Source organism: Chrysemys picta, chromosome 4 (assembly GCF_011386835.1).
Source record: "Chrysemys picta bellii isolate R12L10 chromosome 4, ASM1138683v2, whole genome shotgun sequence".
NCBI classification, from domain to species: domain Eukaryota; kingdom Metazoa; phylum Chordata; order Testudines; family Emydidae; genus Chrysemys; species Chrysemys picta.
In genome coordinates this window covers 32,933,128-32,956,033 of record NC_088794.1, presented here as the reverse complement: position 1 = coordinate 32,956,033, position 22,906 = coordinate 32,933,128, and the positions used below count along the sequence as shown (strand labels likewise).

The window sequence follows — 22,906 nt, the reverse complement described above, 5'->3', positions numbered from 1 at the left end:
GAGTCCAACTCCCATTCGTAGTCCTGGGAGAAACTCCCCGGCTGAGCAGATCAGCTATGACATTCCAGCTTCCAGGAAGGAAAGCAGCTGAGTTCTGAATCTGATGGGCTAACATAACAGTTCCATAACTTTATAGCTTTGGCACACAGAGAGGGGGCTCTTGCTCCTCCTTGTTTGTTGATATAGAACATGCAAGCCACATTGTCCATCATTGATTTGTCCGTGATTGATTTGCCCTTGATTGTGGGGAGGGAGGGGGAGGGAGAACTGAAGGTAGAATTCCTGACCACCTTGAGTTCCAACAGGTTGACCTATAGACTGGCTTCCTGAGGTGACCGTTGTGAGGATATGGAAGTGTGTTCCCCTACCCAACAGCCCATTATCACAGTTACTGCTTGAGCTGGGTGGATGGAAGAGACACCTGTGCAGACACTGAGTTGATTTTTCTAGCAGTCTAGAAAGTTCTTCACCTGGAGGGGAACCGTGACCTGATCTGCTCAAGTTATGAATCTGTCTGTGGGAAGGAAGGCCCTGATTGCCAAAGAATCCAAGTACCCTCCTATGAATTGTATTCTTTGTACAGGAGCTAAGGTGGATTTCTTTTTTATGTTTCGCTGGACAGCCAATCCTTGGAGGAGAGAAAGGCCATCTGAGAGGAAGCCTGTACTGCTTCGTAAGAACAGCCCTTAAGTAGCCAGTCATCGGGATATGGGAAGACTAAACTCACATCTTGACGAAGATAAGCAGATACTACCACTATAACCTTTGAGAACACCCTGGAGCTAAAAAGAGATGGAAGAGAAATACTTCATATTGAAAATGATCCTGGCCCATGTAGATATTTCCTGTGTGCAGGATGTATCGCTGTATGGAAATTGGTTTTCGGCTCTCTACTTACAGGACACCCATCTCCTGCCTCTAGAGAAGGAATTATAGCAGCCAAAGTCACCATCATGAACTTGAGAGTTTACTATCAGAGGGTAGCCATGTTAGTCTGGAGCAGTAAAAAGCGACAAAGAGTCCTGTGGCACCTTATAGAAGTGGGTATTCACCCACGAAAGCTTATGCTCCAATACGTCTGTTAGTCTATAAGGTGCCACAGGACTCTGTCGCTTTTTGAGAGTTTACGAACTTGTTCCGTCTTCTCAGATCTAAGATCGGTCTCCATTCTCCATCCTTCTTTAGCATAAGAAAACACTTTGAGTAAAACCCTTTCCCCCTGTGAGGAGAGAAAGAGTTCACTTCTTGACTCAGTATAGCCTCATGAGAGGGGGCCCTGAAGTAAAGTGGGTGGTACAGCCCAATGTTATAAGCTCCCAGGACCCACTTGTCCATTGTAATATGCCACCAAAACTGTTTGAAATGGGAAAGGTGGTCTCCAAAAGACGGAATATGGGTGAATGATGGCAGCTTGCAAACTAGAGGTGAGGGAGGAACTGAACCCTTGACAAACCCGTCAAAATTATTGTTTCAATGATGACTGGGTACTCGCAGAAGGAGGGTGAGGAGCTCTCTTCCTCTGGAATCTGTCTCTCTTTCTAGAGGGTTCAGTGGTTTCGTCAAATCCAGAGAAATGGGCAGGGTGCAATCTATGGGCAGTTTGAGATCTGCTAAATCTCCTCTTGTTCATGGGGGTGTATATAGCCAGAGACCTCCAGATGGCCTGGAACTCCTTCAATGTGTGGAGAGACTCATCCGCAGTCCCAGAGAAGAGCTTCCAACCACCACATAACAGAAGATCCTCACAATATTCTGAGCCTCTCGTGGGAACCATGACACCCTGCACATAACAACGGCACTGGAGATGAGTCTGACGGTGGTGTCCACAATATTCTGGCTAATAACTGACTCTCCATGATGACAGCCTGAAAGTGTTTTCTATGCTCTTGTGGAAGGGCTGCAAACTTACTGTAATTCGTGAAGTCATATTCGGCCATGATTACCTGATGGTTTAAGATCTGAAATTGGAGAGTTATGGATGAGTAAGGTTTTTGTCCAAAAAGATATAGCCTCTTCTTATCCTTATCATAAGGGGAAGACCTAGAGTAATGCTGTTTACCCCTCTCATTTACAGCATCCACTACCAGGGTATGAGACTGGTCGGGGGGGACAAAAATTCTGAGTCCCTGAGAGAAACATAATTTTTTTTTATCCACCTGCTTGCAAGTTGGCAGGACAGTGACAGGAGTTTGCCATACAGTCTTTGCAGCATCTAGGAGAGCTTCATTAATGGGTAGCTCGAGCCAGATGGGTAGTGCTGACTGCAGAATGTCCAGAAGCTTGTGTTGGGAGTCTTTAATCTCATCAAGGGGTATCCAGGAGTGTCAGCCATGCTCTTCACAAGCTCCTGGAATTGGTGAAAATTGTCGGTCATCGATGGTGGTGGAGGCATGACTGCCTCGGTCCAGAGACGAGGATGAAATAGAAATTTGAGGAGTGGCTTCCTTATCCACCCTCATCCCCCGCTATTCAAAGGTCTTCTTATGTTGGGGGTTTGGTAGAAGAGACTGTGTAACTCTAGCCTCTTGGCATAATGGAGCTGCAGGTTTGACAAATGGCTGCCGATACGCTGCCCAAGGATCCCAGTATAGCCACTGGGGGGGCTATGCGGGAGAGGGAGTGGCAGCCAGGATCCCACCGCTCCTCTCACAGACAAGGATCCTTGTCAAAATTTGGTTTCTTATGCTAATGTGAAGAGTAACCCCATACTGATAAAGAGGAGACTGACTGAATGTCTCCTTCATCCTCCTCAATGTCCTCCAATGGGGAGGCCCCAGTAGAAAAAGGTGGAGAATCTTGCGGTACCGGGGAGCAATGGCAATCCAGTGGCTGGATCTTGGCACCAAGAGTCATTCAATACCCAGAAGCACTGGGGACTCCAGCTTGTCTAAAACTGACTGGTCTCTGGAGTAGCAAAATTCTTGTGGTACCAAGTGGGTCAGTAGCGATGCAGCAATTGAGGTTGATAGCACTGTTGATCTGTAGGCACAGTGGCCAAAGGTGTCTTGATGCTTTGATTGTGCCAGTACGGACAATGCTGAGTGAGAAGGCACCGATGGAAAGTCTAATGTAGATGGTGCCAATCTAGAAGAATGTATATCTGGGCCTCCCTATCCTTCATAGATGGTAGCAGGGGCCTGCTGGAGCCTTGCTTCCCCGACGTGCTCCAGGATCTCCCAGCCCCACCACTAGCGGAAGAAGGGTCCTTTGCCTCCACAGTACTGAATTGAGAGGTCAAGGCCTCCAACACCGGAGATGTGGCAGGAGATACGGACTTTTTGGGAGCTAGCTACTTGTGGTGGGAGACGGAGCTCCTCCTCTTTGGAGCTTTCCCTGAGTCCTCCGAAGTCTTCTCCCTCTTGGGGGAGACCAAGCCAAAGGGGCACTGGAGCTGTCCGGAGACTAACGTACACTGGGGGAGGTCTCCTGACCTGACTCGGAAGCAGGTTGAAGAGAGCACTCCCTCATCAGAAGCCTCAAATTTAGTTTCCCAATTCTTCCATGCTCCAGATTTGAGAGCTACACAAAAGTTACCCTTTTGGGCAATATGGGACTCTCCCAAGCAATGGATACCCTTTAGAGTGGCCGTCGCTCACTGGGATAGCCTCCCAACAAGAGAGGCAGTATTTGAAAGCTGGTGAGCCAGGCATGCCCAGACAGGCCAGATAAATTCCCTTGAAAAAACTAACTTATTCTGCACTAACAAAAACTAACACTAACTAGAAACACCAAACTAACTAAAAACAACTGTAGAACATGGCATGGCATGCACAAGGCAGACACACTACAGCTCCTTCTCAGGCCAAGGCTGTAGAGAAGGAACGGAGGTGATTTGCCCGAGCAGCTCTATATACTCTCAGTGTTCGGCACAAGATTTTATAGAGCACACACACAGGCTGAACAGAGACTGCTAATGGAAAATCTCCAATCAGGAGCTTGAGAGGCGCAAGGGTACCAGAAGAGGAGAAGGATGGACTGAAAACCACACAACTGAGAAGTTTGGAGCTGCTTCTAAACTTGGCGTGTCAGGCCAGCTCTAACTTACAAACTTAGCCCTGGTCTACTCTACGAGTTTAGGTCGAATTTAGCACCATTAGATTGATTTAACCCTGCACCCATCCACACGACGAAGCCATTTTTGTCGACTTAAAGGGCTCTTAAAATCGATTTCTGTACTCCTCCCTGACAAGGGGATTAGCGCTGAAATTGACCCTGCTGGGTCGAATTTGGGGTAGTGTGGACGCAATTTGACGGTATTGGCCTCCGGGAGCTATCCCAGAGTGTTCCATTGTGACCGCTCTGGACAGCACTCTCAACTCAGATGCACTGGCCAGGTAGACAGGAAAAGCCCCGTGAACTTTTGAATTTAATTTCCTGTTTGGCCAGCGTAGCGAGCTGATCAGCACAGGTGACCATGCAGAGCTCATCAGCACATGTGACCATGGAGTCCCTGAATTGCAAAAGAGCTCTAGCATGGACCGAACGGGAGGTACCGCATCTGATCGCTGTATGGGGAGACGAATCAGTGCTATCCAAACTCCGTTCCAAAAGGCGAAATGCCGGAATAGTTGAAAAAATCTCCAAGGGCATGAAGGACAGAGGTTATAACAGGGACCCGCAGCAGTGCCGCGTGAAGTCTACCAAAAAAACAGAGAGGCAAATGGCTGCTCCGGGTCAGAGCCCGAGATATGCCGCTTCTATGATGAGCTGCATGCTATTCTAGGGGGTGCTCCTACAACTACCTAACCCCTGTGCTTCCCTCCTCCCTCTCCCCTCCCGGGCTACCTTGGCAGTTATCCCCCAATTTGTGTGACGAATTAATAAAGAATGCCTGAATTTGAAACAATGACTTTATTGCCTCTGTAATCGGAGATCAAAGGGGGGAAGGGGTGGGCGGTTGGCTTACAGGGTAGTAGAGTGTACCAAAGGGGAGGGTTTTCATCAAGGACAAACAAACAGAACTTTCACACCGTAGCCTGGCCAGTCATGAAACTGGTTTTCAAAGCTTCTCTGATGCACAGCACGCCCTGCTGTGCTCTTCTAACCGCCCTGGTGTCTGGTTGCGTGTAATCAGTGGCCAGGCGATTTGCCTCAACCTCCCACCCCACCATAAACGTCTCCCCCTTACTCTCACAGATATTGTGGAGCACACAGCAAGCAGTAATAACGATGGGAATATTGGTTTTGCTGAGGTCTAACCGAGTCAGTAAACTGCGCCAGCGAGCTTTTAAACGTCCAAAGGCACATTCTACCACCATTATGCACTTGCTCAGCCTATAGTTGAACTGCTCCTTACTACTGTCCAGGCTTCATGAGCCATGGGAGCAAGAGGTAGGCTGGGGTAGGTGCGACCGCACGGTGCTGCTGACTGGGAGAGCAGCCTGAGGCAGAAGCCTCCAGCTGGCATGATATTCCAGGCAGGACTGAATCTCCATTAGATGAAACTTAAAGAAGAGAATGACCTGGAGTCATTCCCATTTTTGTCCAGGCGCCCCCGACCGACATCACTGAGACTGGCCAGGAGCACTCATGTCTGCCCAGGTGCCCCTAACCAATCTAACCGAGGTCAGCCAGGAGCACCCACGGGACGACGACGATGGCTAGCAGTCATATTGTACCATCTGCCATCCACAAGGCAAGGCAAGGGGATGCTGCTGTGTAGCACTGCAGTACTGCATCTGCCAGCAGCACCTAGGAGACATATGGTGACAGTGAGCGGAGCGGGTTCCATGCTTGCTGTTGTATGTCGTCTGCATGGGTAACCCAGGAAAAAAGGCGAGAAACGATTTTTTGCCATTGCTTTCACGGAGGGAGAGAGGGAGGGAGGGAAGCCTGACGATATGTACCCAGAACCACCCACGACAATGCTTTTGCCCCATCAGGCATTGGGAGCTCAACCCAGAATTCCAATGGGCGGCGAAGACTGCGGGAACTGTGGGATAGCTACCACAGTGCAACGTTCCGAAAGTCGACGCTAGCCTCGGTACTGTGGACGCACACCGCCGACTTAATGCGCTTAGTGGGGACACACACAATCGACTGTAATTTCTAAAAAATCGACTTCTATTAAATCGACCTAATTTCGTAGTGTAGACATACCTTAAGTTCTGATCCTGTAACACACGCTCTGCAGGGAAACCCCCTGCTCGTGTGGGGAGTCCCATTCACTTTCACAGGGCTATTGCTCTGAGTCAAGCAATCAACTGCATGTAGTTCATTGCAGGATCTGAGCCCTATTCATCATTCTGCAGTGCTTTCCCTCATGTTACATGTCCCTCTTTGGATTGATCTCACATTCCTCAACCTCTGGATAAATATTATATCCCCAATCATCACAACAGATTAATCCTATTTTAATTAAACACTTTTTTTTTTTTTTGGAGGTATGCCACTGATTTGCGATGAGCACAACTGCAAACCACAAAATGTTATTTTACAACACATCTTTTGTATTCAAGAGATCCCAAAGTTTATGCACACAGTAACAACTTGGTGCAATTCAAAGCTCAGCAGTTTTTAGTGTAGGAACATTTTTATAGTAAGTGGAAAGCAAGTATGACAAATTTCCAGCTTGTTAAAAAAAACAAGTCCTAATTGCTTGTTTCTAGTGTTGTGAAAAAAATCACTCTATTCAAACTGCAAAAACGTTCCAGATCAAAGTAACATTGGCTAATATAGACATTCAGAATCTTCAAGCTAGTACTTTGAAAGTTCACAGAAGTGAGACATTCCCCAAGGAAGGGAAAAACAGAAGAAAATATTTCTTGTAATGAATGGCTTATCTACACTTACAGCACTGCAGCTGCTCTGCTGTAGCGTTTAGTGAAGACGCTACCTATGCCAACAGGAGAGCTTCTCCCATGGACGTAGGCACTCCACCCCCCTGAGCAGCGGTAGCTATGTCGATGGGAGAAGCCCTCCCGTTGACCTAGCGCTGTCTACACCAGGGTTAAATCAGTATAACTACATCCCTCAGGGGTGTGGATTTTCCACACCCCTGAATGACAGTTATACCAATATAAGTTTGTGATGTAGACGACCGCTAGTAGTCAGACCTTCATTTGCACCATTTGTGTGCAGGAAGTAGGGGAGAGAAGAGAGGTTAACACTGATGGAAGACAATCCTGTTTTAGTTTCATAAACATAAGCTAAATTTTCATAATTGTCTTGAAAAATTACATACAAATTTTTACATACACCTATTTGTATATGCCAGGGGTAGGCAACCTATGGCATGCGTGCCGAAGGCAGCACGTGAGCTGATTTTCAGTGGCATTCACACTGCCCGGGTCCTGGCCACTGGTCCGGGGGGCTCTGCATTTTAATTTAATTTTAAATGAAGCTTCTTAAACATTTCAAAAACCTTATTTACTTTACATACAACAATAGTTTAGTTATATATTATAGACTTATAGAAAGAGACCTTCTAAAAACGTTAAAATGAATTACTGGCACACGAAACCTTAAATAAGAGTGAATAAATGAAGACTCGGCACACCACTTCTGAAAGGTTGCCGACCCCTGGTATATGCAAAGCTCATATTATGCACATACATTAGGTAAGTATTTACACATGCATATGCAATGGTCTTTGTATGCAAAACTTTTATGTGCAGTTTTGGAGGTAGAGTTAAGGCTGCTTTGAAAATCTGACTCTGTAAACAATCAACAAGTGATTTCTCATAGTAATAAATCACTAAAAGAATAAAGAAAAACCTAATCTTTGGTATTCTTACCTTCACTTTCCACCCTTTGCTGTAATGCCTTTTCTAATAAGGATGATATCTGAACTTGTGTAACTTTCTAGGTCTGGAGCATTTGTATCTAACTATGCACTGTCTTTACTTTTTATTATTTCCATCCACAACAGGATCACCTCCCCCTGGATTATGTGCCTTGAACAACTGAGAGTTCCGGATGACTTACTTTCAAACTGAAGCCTGCTAACATACAGACAAATCACTCCAGTAATTTTAAATCCACTACACAGAATGCAAATTACTGGTTTACTTGAATTTTGAAGTGATAGGGCCTTTGGGGGAGGGAAGGGATTTGTAGAACTGAAGGATTTATTTCTTGACAAATTTCAGGTGAAATTTATTTTGTTTTGTTAAAAATAAAGCATATTCAGGAATAAAGCAGCCCAATGCTATTTCAATGTCTATTCTATAATTATATTCAAGTTTGAACTGCAATATACATCTAACTTGTCACCAGATGCCAAAGAGTTTACTTCATTTTTTGATTTTCTAAATAAATGTATCAGCGGGAAAAAACCTGAACAAAAATCTCATGAAGATGCACTATAAAGATCAAGATCAACACTCACCTTTTTTGATTAAAAAAAAAATACCACAGGCCTAACATTCTAGGAAAGAGAACTTATCATACAAATGGCAGTAATATAAATTATTTATAGCTGACTGAAATTCTGACACTAGCTTTACTATACAGTGGACTAGTGCCTTTATTCAGCTGCATGGACTCAAGGATTTTCTAGCAATGTGTGCTACATTGGGCTATCCTGACACCTGGTGCATATTCATGCTCTCCAAGACCAGCTACTAAAGTGTGCAATACAAGTGTATTGCTGAGCTACACTGATTTCACATCCAGAACGGGGACACATTAATTCAATATCTGTATTAAAATGCCATCTGATTTATGGTACAATATAACTGAAAAAGAAACCATGTGCTAAGCTGTCACAAGACAATTTGGACAGAGTTCCTTTGAAATGGAAGACCCTGCTTGGATTTGAGCATTCAGGAAACTCGCTGCCTTTCTCCTCCATAATATAAGCGAATTAAACACTACTTACTGACTATTGTCTGAACATCCTTACAGATGAAATAATTTGGAGTGAAGTCAATGGGCGTTGTGTGCACAAAGGAACCACAGGATCATATTTAAAATTGATAAATAACCAAAATACCCTCTTTTTAAAAAAACGAAAACATTTCAGATACATTAAATTGTGTAGAAATGTCAGTTCATCGTGAGATAGCACCCCCCCCAAAAAAACTTTGAATCAGCTACAAGTCTGAGATATTATCCCACATCTGAAAAGTTTCCCTCCCTCGTCACTACCTCTGTGGCTCCCTCTGTGTTACTAACTTTGTGAATATTATTAAAATTAATAATATCACACAGCTCTTTTAAAGCCCTTTGCATCAGTAAATCTCCAAGCGTTTTAACAAGGAATCTCAGTATCACTATCCCTATTTCACAGACAGGAAAACTGAGACACAGTATACCTTTCTCCAAAGCACTCTGGAATACAGTTCACATGAAAGATTTTATTTTATTTTATATTATACTGGTATAGAAAGAGGTGCATAATACAAAATCCATCTGAATTTTTAACAGGTTAGATAATTGGCTTCGTAAGAGGCAATTTTTGGTTATCTGAAACACATGAATCATGTATATTATACAGATGTATCTATAATTTCTATTTTGTCCTCACATTTTTTCTCCCACTGGGATAGCAGTTGTTGCCAACTTGAGGCTCTGTTCCGCTATGTTTTAACATGAGACCTGTAGTTCTCAACCCGTGGCCCAATCAACACACAGCTGCGGCCCATGTGACATCCTCAGGGTCATACAGATAGCGTGTGTGTACATATATATGTATAGTGTGTGGATGTGGCCCACATAACACAGAGAGCTGCATATGCGGCCCACAATAGAAAATAGGTTGAGAACCACTGCATTAAACAGTTTACATCTACAGGATACTTTCCTTTAGAGTGATGGCCACAATCTCAGCATCGCAAGTGGGGTTTCAGGACAGAGAGAAGATTCAAGCTGGACAATGGAATTCTGAATGCGTATGGTCCTTCATTTTAAACAAAAGCTGTGCACCTGTTTATGATTCAGTATGAGGTGCGCACACATAGCTTTGTATATATGCAGATAGTGCATTATGTGGTGTTAGCATTTAGGATCCATGGGAAAGATTTTCTAAGGTACAAAGGGGCATCAGGTGCCTTACTGCCCTTTTTGCCTTTAAAAATAAATCTCCCTCTATTGTAGTAATATTAAATAATTTAAAAATTAAAAAGGCCAAACAAATTAAGTTCACAGGAAGATTTACTTCTGTCATGCTCTGCTCACCAGAAGGATATCTGACTGCTTAATAAAGCACTTCTTGGATACCAAAGTTTGAGGCCTAAATAACTGGATAAGGTACTTTTAAATTAAGGTGGTGTGTTATCTCAAATCACACCAGATGGCCTTTTTTTAATCTGGCATATGTACATGTGGCTACACCTTAAAGCCATTGGGAGACTGAAACTGGTGCAGAATGCAGTGGGTTGCTTATTGAGTTGGGCATCTTGCTGGAAGCCTATGACACTAGTGGACTGGGATCGGCATTTGGTCTCTGGATGGATTTTAAGGTGTTGGTTACGATCTATAAAGCCCTAACAAGCCCGGGACCAGCCTCCCTGAGGGATTACCTCACTCCCCATGGCAGACAGCCAGAGCTGTGATCAGTAGGGATGCTCTAGTATGATCCCCTTTGTAATAAAACAGGTAAGGTGACTGGCAGGGCGTTCTTTACGAGGGCTCAGATTCTGGAACCTGCTCCCAACACTTGGTCCAAAATAGCACAAACTTGATGACTGGGCATGCTGCAAAAGACACTTGTTCAACAGGGTGTTTGGAGAAGGCTGAGGGATGCTCCCAATAATGCTGAAGGGGTGGGAAGGATTTCTGTAGGTGGCTAGCTGGCTGAGTTCCTGTTAAAATAATTACTTTCATGCTGCTGGAACTTTACTATATCATTAATGATGTGGTAGGGCACCTAGAGCCTTGGATAGGCATCTTTAATCATTTTAAAATATATAAATGTGCCTAGAGCAGAAAAATCATTCTGTGGGGGAAGATTGTAAGTGGCCTACTGTAGAATGCTGATGCAAATATTCTAATTATTCTTTAACAAAAATAGAACCAGTCTTATGAATGCCAGGAATCCATATATGTTCATAGGCATGCTAATGATAAGGTTAGCAAGATTGATAGGGTAGATATACATAGTTATAAATGACTACTGAAAAAAGCACTAGCATAAAATCAATGCTAGTTATGAAAAAGCAAACGTGCATGCATACACGCAAATGCACACACCCTTCTCTCACACGGATACAGACCAATGGGAAACATACCTAAAGGAACCATCCAGATTTGCTCTATGAATGAAACTCAGCTTTGCATCAGCCCAGTACAGCTTCTGCTCATCAAGATCTATCGTGAGTCCATTAGGCCAATAAATGTCTGAATTAACAATTATTTTTCGAGTGCTGCTATCCATTCCTGCCCGTTCTATTCTGGGTGTTTCTCCCCAGTCCGTCCAATACATGTACCTAAAAAAAAAAAAACAACAACAAAAATGCGTGTGTTAAGAAGTTAAAATGCTCACTCATTGAAAGTATCAATCACATCTTTTTCTGAAGTTTGAAGTATTATTTTTATTTATATTACTGTACAGTGGCATAATTACTCACATACCTCAAAGCTTTTACTACACACACACACACACACACACAAACTTAAACCAAAATTCCAGTGGTTCCAACAAGTTCCTGCAATCTAACAATGTATTTCATAAACTTACCACATTGTATGAGAGCTTACCATTCATCTCTCAATCTTAGAGTAGAGCCGGAACTTCAAAAGCATGTACAACTGTGTGCCTCATTCGCAGGTTCAACTACTACAACTTCATGTACTAATCACATTGATACATGCAAGCGACCAATTACACATCCAACTGGCCAATTAGCTCATACAATCATAGTAATTGCGCTCAAATTTTTGTAAGTCTGTAGACCACAAGGAAAGAATGAAGGTAAACAGCAGTGTTCCTTTAAACAAATAAAAAACTGAATGTTTTTGTATACTAGCGACATCTCATTTTAAAATTTTGGTTTACAACAGTCAGGGGTTGTTGTGTTTTGTATTGTTTTTTTCTTTCTCATACCCAGGCTTGAGTTCAAGATTCTGGTTTTCCTCAGTTAGCAGCTGATGATTTTGCTATCACCTAAAGCAGTATTAAAGAAAGAAAGCAAACCCTTGCTCTATGTTACCAGCATCAGCAAGGTCCACCTCAACAGCACAGAATCTGGAATACAGACATCACCAGGTGAAAGCCCTCCTAGTCCACCTTGTATTTATATCTAACTTTTAATTCTATGCGCATAACTCTGAAAGAATAAATGAGAAGCAAGAAACATTTCCCTTCCCTCAGTTCAAGTGGAGAGTGAGATTGAGGGGCAAGTGAGAGAAGAATGGGTGAAACTGAAAAATGGGAAGAACCATCTAAGGATAATGGCTACTGCTATAGAATATACCAGTTTATGTTGTCTCGGTCCTCATGTAGCAGGTCAGCTCTGCCCTATACTGAGTGGAATCCCAACCCTGTTCAGTTCCGTGTGATCGTTTCACCCTTCAGTGGATGATGCCCGCTGAGGTTGTAATTCTTTACACCACTATTATAAAACCTTTATAAAGCCATTTGCAAACAGGGAACACGCATTGCATCCCCTTGAAAAACTTACAACATAAATAATAGAAACCACAGGAAAACAGCATATATGACCACAAGAAAGGTAGAGAACATAAAGAGGGATCTGAAGTAAGAGAGAATGTGTGCGCAGAGTGGATGAATATAGGGAAAGTATTCCGGGCATAAGGAGCTGCTTGAAAGAAGATATGAAGCTGAGAGTGGGAAGAGGAGGCCAAGCACATATCCCCAAGGATAGGGTTGGACTGGGACTCATGATACACAAATTTGATTCCTGAGTCAGCCACGCTTCCACTGTGACCACAGACAAATCACTAGGGCCTTGTCCACACAGGAAAGTTCTTTCTGTACGCGCTAACATGTGACCTTAAATCATCAGAGTTATACTCAAAAACAACAAGGAGTCTGGTGGCACCTTAAAGACTAACAGATTTATTTGGGCATAAGCTTTCGTGGGTAAAAACCCCACTTCTTCAGATGCATGGAGAAGTGGGATTTTTACCCATGAAAGCTTATGCCCAAATAAATCTGTTAGTCTTTAAGGGCCACCAGACTCCTCGTTGTTTTTGTGGATACAGACTAATACGGCTACCCCTCTGATACAGAATTATACTGATAGTACCAGCCACGCCTTCCCTCACCCGCAGGGGTGGCCACACATTCTGGTGTAAGAGAGCTTTAAAAAAAAAAAGAATCTTGTATCACTTCAGGAAGGGATTCAAGCTAACACAAAAATGCCATTCTATAGACTGGAATAAAGGTGTCCACAACGGGGAAAAGAGGGTTAAACCAGTATAACTGGTAGAACTCTCATGTAGACAGGGCTTTAATCTCAGTTCCCCATCTGCAAAATGGGACTAATCATACTCCCTCCTTCTCTCCTACCCCTTGTCTTTCTTGTTTATTCAGACTGCAAGCTCCTCAGGGGAAGGACTGTCTCACAGTCGGTGTATTTAAAACACCTAGCATAACTGGCCCCTATATTTTGGGTATGGCCTCTAAATACCGAACAACAGTTTACAACTAGTTAAATAAACATCTAATCTAATGCAGTATCAGGGAGTTGAACCATTTTCCAACTATAGGTATAGAAAATTATAACGATGTTTGATAAAATATTATATATAATATTCAATGTAATAAAACAAAACAAAAAACCATTGAAGCTAGCTTCTGTATCACAGGAGACACAACAAACTACTGGAGAAAGAAATATGGGGTATAAATTTGCTTTATAAAGCACCTTTGGTGAAGTGTCCCCAAGGCATTTAAATAGAAATCATAAAGTGTGCCAAATTGGAAATAAATTAGAGCATGAACTTAATATGCTGGGTATAATTTGAAGTTACAACAGGATAGATATACTTTGAAACACAATGTTGGTTTCAAAAGCAGCACAGTCATTGGAGCAACAATCTATTTATGATTTGTAGCAAATGCCATCTGTTCAAATAAGTAATAAAAAATTATCTATTAAGTGTCACATTTTCAAAGATTCAAGATAATAAAGTGAAGCCATAGAAACCTTTGTCTTAGGAGGCAACACAGAAAACCACGTTTTCAAGCAGGTCCCATTTTCTTACCATTTCATTGATGTTTAAACAAGTTTACTATTCACAATCCTGTCCAGAGGACTTAAAAGTAATTCAATAACTGTTGAGCAGCATTTATCTTAGAACAAAGAGAAAAGATCACTGGGGGGGGAGGGTTAGCGCAGACAGACAGACTGGCCTTTGCTTGGTTTTGTTCTCCCAGGTGCACACATTCACGACTCATGTCTTTCTGTGTTAGTCTCCTGGTCAGAAATAATCAATTGTATTTGCAGCTGAAACAGGTCATGAAGAAAGGCTCAAATGCAAGGGGGGGGGGAGGAAGTAAGTTTCAAAATTCCCAAAAGATAAAGAGTAAAAATTAGGGTTGTCAATTAATCGCAGTTAACTCAAAAAAATTAATCATTAATCGCAGTTTTAACTGCACTGTTAAACAAGAGAATACCAATTGAAATTTAATAGAATACCATTTATTTAAATATTTTTTGATGTTTTTCTACATTTTCAAATATATTGATTTCTATTACAATACAAAATACAAAGTGTACACTGCTCACTTTATATTATTTTTATTACAAATATTTTCACTGTAAAAATGATAAAGAAATAGTATTTTCCAGTTCACCTCATACAAGTACTGTAGCGCAATCTCTTTATCATGAAAATGCAACTTACAAATGTAGATTGTTTTGTTACATAACTGCACTCAAAAACAAAACAATATAAAATTTTAGAGCCTACCAAGTCCACTCAGTCTTACTTCTTGTTCAGCCAATCACTAAGACAAACAAGTTTGCTTACATTTATGGGAGATAATGCTGCCCTCTTCTTATTTACAATGTCACCAGAAAATGAGAACAGGCGCTCGCACGGCACTTTTGTAGCCAGCATTGCAAGGTATTTACGTGCCAGATATGCTAACCATTTGTAGGCCCCTTCATGCTTCAGCCGTCATTCCAGAGGACATGCTTCCATGCTGATGACGCTCGTTGAAAAAATAATGTGTTAATTAAATTTGTGACTGAACTCCTTGGGGCAGAAATGCATGTCTCCTGCTCTGTTTTACCCACATTCTGCCATATATTTCATGTTCTAGCAGCCTCGGATAATGACTCAGCACACTGTTCATTTTAAGAACACTTTCGCTGCAGATTTAACAAAATGCAAAGAAGGTACCAATGTGAGATTTCTAAAGATAGCTACAGCACTCAATCCAAGCTTTAAGAATCTGAAGTGCTGTCCAAAATCTGAGAGCGAGGAGGTGTGGAGCATGCTTTCAGAAGTCTTAAAAAAAGCAACATTCCGATGCAGAAAGTACAGAACCCGAACCACCAAAAAAGAAAAATCAACCTTCTGCTGGTGGCATCTGATTCAGATTATGAAAATGAACATGCGTCCGTCCACACTGCTTTGGATTGTTATCGAGCAGAGCCTGTCATCAGCCTGGACGCATGTCCTCTGGAATGGTGGATGAGGCATGACGGGACATATGAATCTTTAGCGCATCTGGCATGTAAGTATCTTGCGATGCCGGCTGCAACAGTGCCATGTGAATGCCTGTTCTCACTTTCAGGTGACATTGTGAACAAGAAGCAGGCAGCATTATCTCCTTCAAATATAAACAAAACTTGTTTGTCTGAGTGATTGGTTGACCAAGAAATGGGACTGAGTGGACTTGTAGGCTCTAAATGTTTACATTGTTTTGTTTTTGAATGCAGTTATTTTTTGTACATAATTCTATATTTGTAAGTTCAACTTTCATGATAAAGAGACTGCACCTGTATTAGGTGAATTGAAAAATACTATTTCTTTTGTTTTTGACAGTGCAAATATTTGTAATAAAAAATAAATATAAAGTGAGCACTGTACACTTTGTATTTTGTGTTGTAATTGAAATCAATATATTTGAAAATGTAGAAAACATTCAAAAGCATTTAAATAAATGGTATGCTATTATTGTTTACAGTGCAATTAATCGCGATTAAATTTTTTAATTGTTTGATAGCCCTAGTAAAAATTATTTCTTCTACAGCACAGACTTGGTGTTTTCTTGGAGAGTTCGCGCTGCAAAGCCTGAGTGAATTTTACATTACCTTAAATCCCAGAGGAAACAAATCCTTTAGTTTCTTCAGCAGCATAGGAAATTATCAAGAAAACACAATAGAAAAATAAGAATTTGCCACACCAGATTGGACCAATCATCCATCTAGTCCAGTATCTTATCACCAGCAATGGTCCTTACCCGATGCTTCAGAAGAAGGTGCAAGAAATCCCATGCTGTCAATCATGGAATAACGTGGCTGTGTAGGGCCATTTTCTTTCTAACAAGGGTCAGTTAGTGGTTGGCTTATGCCATAAAACATGTAAGCTTATATCCCTGACATTTTTACCTAATGTAACCTGTGGAAACTATTATTCCCTTGTCCAAAAAAGGTCCATTTGTTTCCTCTGGCCTTGAAGAGAGATACGGGGATTGAGGCAGAAGCCAATGTATTGGAGTGTTCACATTTGATTACATTACTTGATAGGAGTGAGCAGACTGCATTGCACTGTTGTATGTGTCAGTTTAAACAATTCTAGGTTGTGGTGCTGTAGCTGTATTGGTCCCAGGATATTAGAGAGACCAAGGGGATGAGATAATATCTTTTATTGGACCAACTATCAATGTCAAATCCTTTTCGGAATCCCACTAGGCCACTGACCTCAAAAACTTTTGACAGTGAGTTCCACAAGTTAATTAAGAGTGAGAGAGAGGAGAGATTTTCCTTGGATTGGTTTTAATTTGGTTCCTTTTAATTTCATTTGATGCTTCTGCGGTCTAGAATTTTGATAAAGGAAAACTCCAATGTTCCATAAAGTACTTCCCAAATACATCTCCTATTGTGTCCCTTATTATGTGTTATCTCTGAATTACATAGTCTTAATCTTTCCCTCTCTTCTCATATGGAATTTTTTCCCTTGCTTGTAATTTAAGTTCATACAAAATATGTAAACAGAGAGAATATGTCTGAAGCTTACAAAATGCTTTTGGATGCTCAGAAGACATTGAAGTGCAAAGTATTCTTTATACGGCCTGATTCAAACTCCACTGAAATCAATGATAAACTTTACATGAAATTTTTTTTACACCCCTCAGCAACACTGCTAGGTCGACCTAAGATTTAGGTGTAGACCGGGCCTACATTAAGACTAAATGTGTCAGCTAACATCTTCCAAACTCTAGCCTCGACAAGGTCCACTGTGATTAGGCACTGCTGCTCTGAACTCACATATTTTGGGCGCGGCAATAGCCTTGATGCCAAAATGTCCTGGCTTCTGTGGATTTATACTAGTTTAATTGTATGGTAATTCTTTTTTTAAAGGAACCACCAATCCAGTGACAACTGTTACAGAAGAGTCAAGAATCTCTTACTGTGCCCAGCTGGAAACTTGCAAATTAAACATGACTTTGCACTATTTTAAATAGTTATAGCAGCCCCTCACTCATCATTAATATGTTTAGATTTATAAACACAAACCAAAAAGGAGCTCTAAGTGTCCATGACAATTATTTAAAAGTAAACCCAGATATAAACCCAGCAGCAACCTCCTGCATGTACAGCAGGAACTAATTAAATCTTACAGCAGAAGGAAACAAAGAAGGAAAAAGATGCCACCTTCCATAAAAATACCCCTTGAGCAACATCTTCAGATGAAGTTGGGAAGCAAGTTCCAAACCCCAGGGGGCCCTGAAGAAGCACATCCTGCCAGCAGCTGCCTTTTTCTTTTATATCAAAAGGGTTCCAGCTTGGGAGACTCTGATGACCCCAGCTGTGGCCATATAGCATGAGCTGATGCACGGTTCCACAAGAGGACAAGTCTCAGGCCATGCAGAGCTTTACAGGACTAAACCAATAAGTTACACAATACAACTGGAAACCCACACACTGCAGGAAGTTTGCTTGATTTGCCTGCACACTAACTATACTCCCAATATTTAGCAGATTACCAGGGACCATATTCATCCTCAGCCATGTGCGCCTGACTCCTGTAGAATTCAAGAGGAGCTGCACACACACAGAGTTCAATGGGAGCTACACGCAGACATACCCAACAATACAATATGATCCACGGGTAATAGAAACCTACAAGGAATGTCTAGCAATTCCCAGGGGCATTTATCAAAACAAATACCACTAGATCAACAGACAGTGAAATGGTAATGTTATCAGCATTTCTGCAATGGGTTATTTTTCTCCTATACTTGATCCCTTGTGTTTTTTAACCTGGAGTACAAAAGGTGCCATGTAATAACAACTTCTATTTTACAATCCAGTTACTATTATTCTGCATATCTGCATTAGGCATGAGTATTATTATTTTAAGGAGTATGTTGACTGGAAAGACAAAGTAGCTGTTTTTAAAAATGATTCCTATTTTATATATAATTATACAGCCCCATTACCACAGTATCTGCGACCACCTGGGCATTTGATGCATTTATTCTCATCACCCCTGTGAGGTAGGGAAGTGCCATTATTCCTGTTTTACAGATGAGGAACTGAAGCACAGTCAGGCTAAGTAACTGCCCAAGATCACATATGAAATCTGTGTGGAGCTGGGAACTGAACCTATGTCTCCTTAGTCCCAGTTACTGATCATTGGATCATCTTTCCTCCCAGCATAACATCTTCGCTGTTCTGATTTTGTACTGGTCAAATAACCACAAGTACTACACAGAGATCTATATCACGCACTAACTAATAAAATGTCACATTTAAAATCTTTGTCTATGTGAGAATACCAAGATCACAAAGTATGGACTTTTTTACCCTCCTTCTGTCTTACAAAAAGTGGCAAAATCAATTCAAATCAAATTAAGTATAAATCTGATGCTGGCTGAGATATTGTACGCCAAGGTGCAACCCAAAACAGAAATTATCTGGGAGAGTTAGAAATCCCAGGAAAAAAACAAGTTTATTATGGAAACACTGACATAAGCTTAGTTAAAGCAGCACTAGCAAACTCTGCTGGAACAATACCATTAAAACAAGAGTTTACCAGAGGAGTCTGGACATTAAAATAGCTCAGTGTAGGTCTGCGAAACAAGCTCAGAAATCCTCAGGCATTCTAGGAGACTGACATGCTCACAAATCTAGTTAAGTGCTGTGGAAAAGAAGCCAGCTGAGAGGGTCTTTTACTACTATTACCGCAACTAACCAAAGAACTGTGCCAAGGAAAGGGAGGGGGGAAAGGCAAGGAGTGGGAAGTTCATATAGAAGCCTGAAATTCAGAAGCAGGAGAATGGAAGAAAAAAACGTTAAGCAACAGGGCTTCCGACAGCAGCATGGACGCCTTGTAATTAACAAATCAGCATAGTCATAAAGCATGCCTTTTTAGCGTGAGGGGACGTGAATGTGTTACTGGAACATGAACACGTTGCATGTAATGAAAATATTTAAAAAAATTTTCCTGATGTGATCACAGTTGGCAAGATTGAGGCTTCAGGCCCACCCTCAAACTAACCCATGCATCTGCTAAATAAAAGAACATTGGAGGCTTCTATTGAACCTATCTTGTGCCAGTGAGACAGCTGTGGCATGGTACCTGAGAAATCTCAAGAGCAGAATTCAGTAAAGAAAAATCCACATGGGTAAAGCGATACTAAATTTTCCTAATTTATGTAATGTTCAAATACAGCTTTTACATTAAGCACTTTGCTTTTTCAAAGCACTGTATGCAACATTTATCAATCCTTATAGGAACATAAGTAAACAATACCTTCATTTTTAGGAACGGGTAAACTGAGGCAGAAAGCAGCAGTGAGGTGCCTAATATGACAGCAGTGTTGCCTAGTGGATCAGGCACTGACTGACCTCAGTCCTATCCACAGCTCTGCTCCTGGCCTGCGGGGTGAACTTGGCCGAGCCACTTCGACCCTATATGTCTCAGTTTCCCCATCTGTTAAATGGGGATAGTGATACCTCTGAAAAGCACTTTGAAGTCTACTGATTAAGAGAGCCAGCTATTATCATCATCATCATCAGAAATTGGCAGAGCTAGGATTAGAACTCAGCTGTTTGACTCTCATTCTCCCTCATAGGTATAAATCTTATAAGTGTTTGGCCAACATCCTTCCTGACTATGAGCCATTAAAACAATTAATCACAACAGGATGTGCAACTGCTCAGTAAATAATCAACTTAAACTCACCTGATAACAGGTATTTAAACCAATTTAAGAACACCCACTTAAGAAGGCTGCAATGATGTGTACACAAGGCCCAAGGCACCTAAAGATTTTTTCAACTGCTCAGCGCCCAGCATCTCCCACTACTCACAATGGAAGCTCAGCACTTGAGAAAATCTGGTCATTTTATTTAGGTGCTTATATGGGAGCTGTGTTCTTTTGAAAATGTGGCCCTGCTCGTGGGTGCTGAGCACTTAGAGATCTGAACCAAAGTGTCATTTACCATATTTTACAAAAAAAATCACTGGATAGAATAGGCTTCCAGGAACATTATTCGCTAGAACATATTATGGGTGTTAATTTTACAGAGTATCCAACCCTAAAGGATATACACAACCTGTGTGACTTTATGTAAACTAAAAAAGCACCAGAGCGCTTCCATAAAAGTTACAAGTTACAGCCACGGGGTAAAGATGCTTCAGACAATCATCCAAAGCTGACAATGTTTTAAAACAAACAGTCCCATAATTGTGCCTTAACAAACCATAGTGACACATTTGATTTTACGCACCCAGCTCTGCTTCCACGTGGAGAGCAGCTAGAAGATAAGAGCATGGTAACATTTGCCAGGCTTTGCAGAAATGATTAACATTCAGGTTACAAATAACTTTTATTTCTTTAGGAACCATTCAGACAGTTGCAGAGGTAATAAAAAAAGAGGCACTTTTAGGCAGCAGCACGCATTGCGATCCTTCAGCGATCAATACTCACCATAAATGTTTCACCAAATGAGCAGGGAATAAACAAGCTAAGGTGACTGACCCTACATTTATTTTACTTGTCCTTTAAGGATACGAGTGCTTCTCATCACCTCCTCCTCTTTGGGTTTTGGCCCTTTAGCTCTTTTCAAATTACATTGAAACAAAACTAGAACTACACAGACAGTACTGACTAATGCTGGCCCTAAGTTGAATCCTATTTTGTTAGACTAAACATATGCTAGGAAACAACCAACAACCCACAGGAGCTTTATCAGTGAGAAAAGGTATGTCTCTTTTTGAGCGCACAAACACTTCGGAACTATCAAGTCAAACTTTTGTAACCAAAAGCTTACTAGACTCAACGGAGCTAATAAAACCTTCCATTAGCTGCTGGTCCAGCAGTGAATTAAGCACAGTAGCTCAAAATTTCGTTACCGAAGCCCCTATTCAGGAGGATAATCAATCATATATATAGTCCCATTGAAGACAATGAGTAATTAGGCTGTGGGATGTGCTGAAGTATCATGCTGAATCAGGGCCTCAATGGAGTTTTGTGTGTCTGAAGAACGTGATTGATAGATGTCTGGAAAAATGGCCAGATTGCACTCCCAGGGACTCTATTTTGCATGCTTTAGCTCATTTAAAAATTCCAAGTGCAGGAGCAAAACAGGATGGAAACCATACTTCCTTTAGTATAAACCTGTGGGTCAATTCTTATTTCTGATATTTCATCCCTCCTATCATCAGAAAGCCGGAAGAGTTGTGCCATCTCCCCAAATGAAGCACTGTGTCACTAATCTTAGAGTCGTTCCCCCCCACACACACACACAAACACACACACAGGGGGCCAGACTCTCAGCTGTTGTAAATCCGCGTAGCTCTATTGACATCAATGAAGCAATTCTGATTTACACAAGCTGAGGATCTGTCCTGGGATTTTTCAGTTACGTTCCAGTGATGCTGAGCTTAATACATATTTAAAACTTCTGTTTTTTGCCCACTACCAATCCAAGGTTCATTTCTTTTAAAACACACACACACACACACACACACACATGCCCTAAGCCTGCTTGTTAGTGACAGAGATGGAAGAGAAAACACTCATTTAATAAATAATGGGAGGCGCACAAATACTACAGTGATAGGGATCTTTATAAGTAGGGCCCTACCAAATTCACAGCTGCGAAAAACATGTAACGGACCGAGAAATATGCTCTTGACCATGAAATCTGGCTATTGTAGGGGGATCGCAGTATTGCCACCTTTACTTCTGCGCTGTCTTCAGAGCTGGGGTGGCTGGAGAGTGTTGAGTGGCAGCTGCTGGCTGGGTGCCCAGCTCTGAAGGCAGCGCCACCACCACAGCAGCACAGAAGTGAGGGTGGCATGGTAAGGAGGGGGGTCATCGCTTTTTGCAGGGGGGCAGGGCCAGCCTTACAGGTAGATAATGTGGGCAACTGACCAGGGTGCTGTAGTCGGGGGTGGGGGGAGGTGGGAAGCATGGTCACAGCTAGGGTGACCAGATCACCCAGGTGAAATATCGGGACGCGGGGAGTGGGGGGAGGCGCCACAGCTCCATGCCCCGCCCCCCAGCTTGCCTCCGCTCCATCTCAGAGACACTCTACCGCAGCTCAGCCACCGTGGGCCCGTGCCCGCCCGGCTTGCCCCCCCCAAACACACACACACCCCTGCACAGACACCGGTCACCCCTCCCCACGCGCACACACAGAGCCCTGCACAGCTCCACTAGTCACTAGACAAGCCCCTTTCTCAGCTAGCAGCTCTGGCGTCCCCAGACCAAAGCTCCCCAACCCCCAACTCCTGTGCACCCCGTGAGGAAAGCCAATCCTCCTTTCCGGCTCCCCGGGGCCACTGGACTGTCCGGGACTTGACCCCAGGCC

The 22,906-nt window shown here is 42.3% G+C and overlaps 1 protein-coding gene across 7 annotated transcripts in view; it reads right to left on the bottom strand.

Moving 5' to 3' along the window:
- LRP5 (LDL receptor related protein 5) overlaps nt 1-22,906 on the bottom strand; it is a 266,220-nt gene that overhangs the window by 154,360 nt on the left and 88,954 nt on the right. For 5 of the 7 annotated variants that reach the window (XR_006177230.2, XR_010600468.1, XM_024109654.3 and 2 more), the window contains exon 3: nt 11,172-11,369. The exons of the other annotated variants lie outside the window; for them this stretch is intronic. Coding sequence is in view for 3 of the 5 variants with exons in the window: in XM_024109654.3 (XP_023965422.1) it covers nt 11,172-11,369 (198 nt within the window). In the remaining 2 variants the exon portion in view is untranslated. The remainder of the gene's footprint in view (nt 1-11,171; nt 11,370-22,906) is intronic. 7 annotated transcript variants of the gene reach the window in all.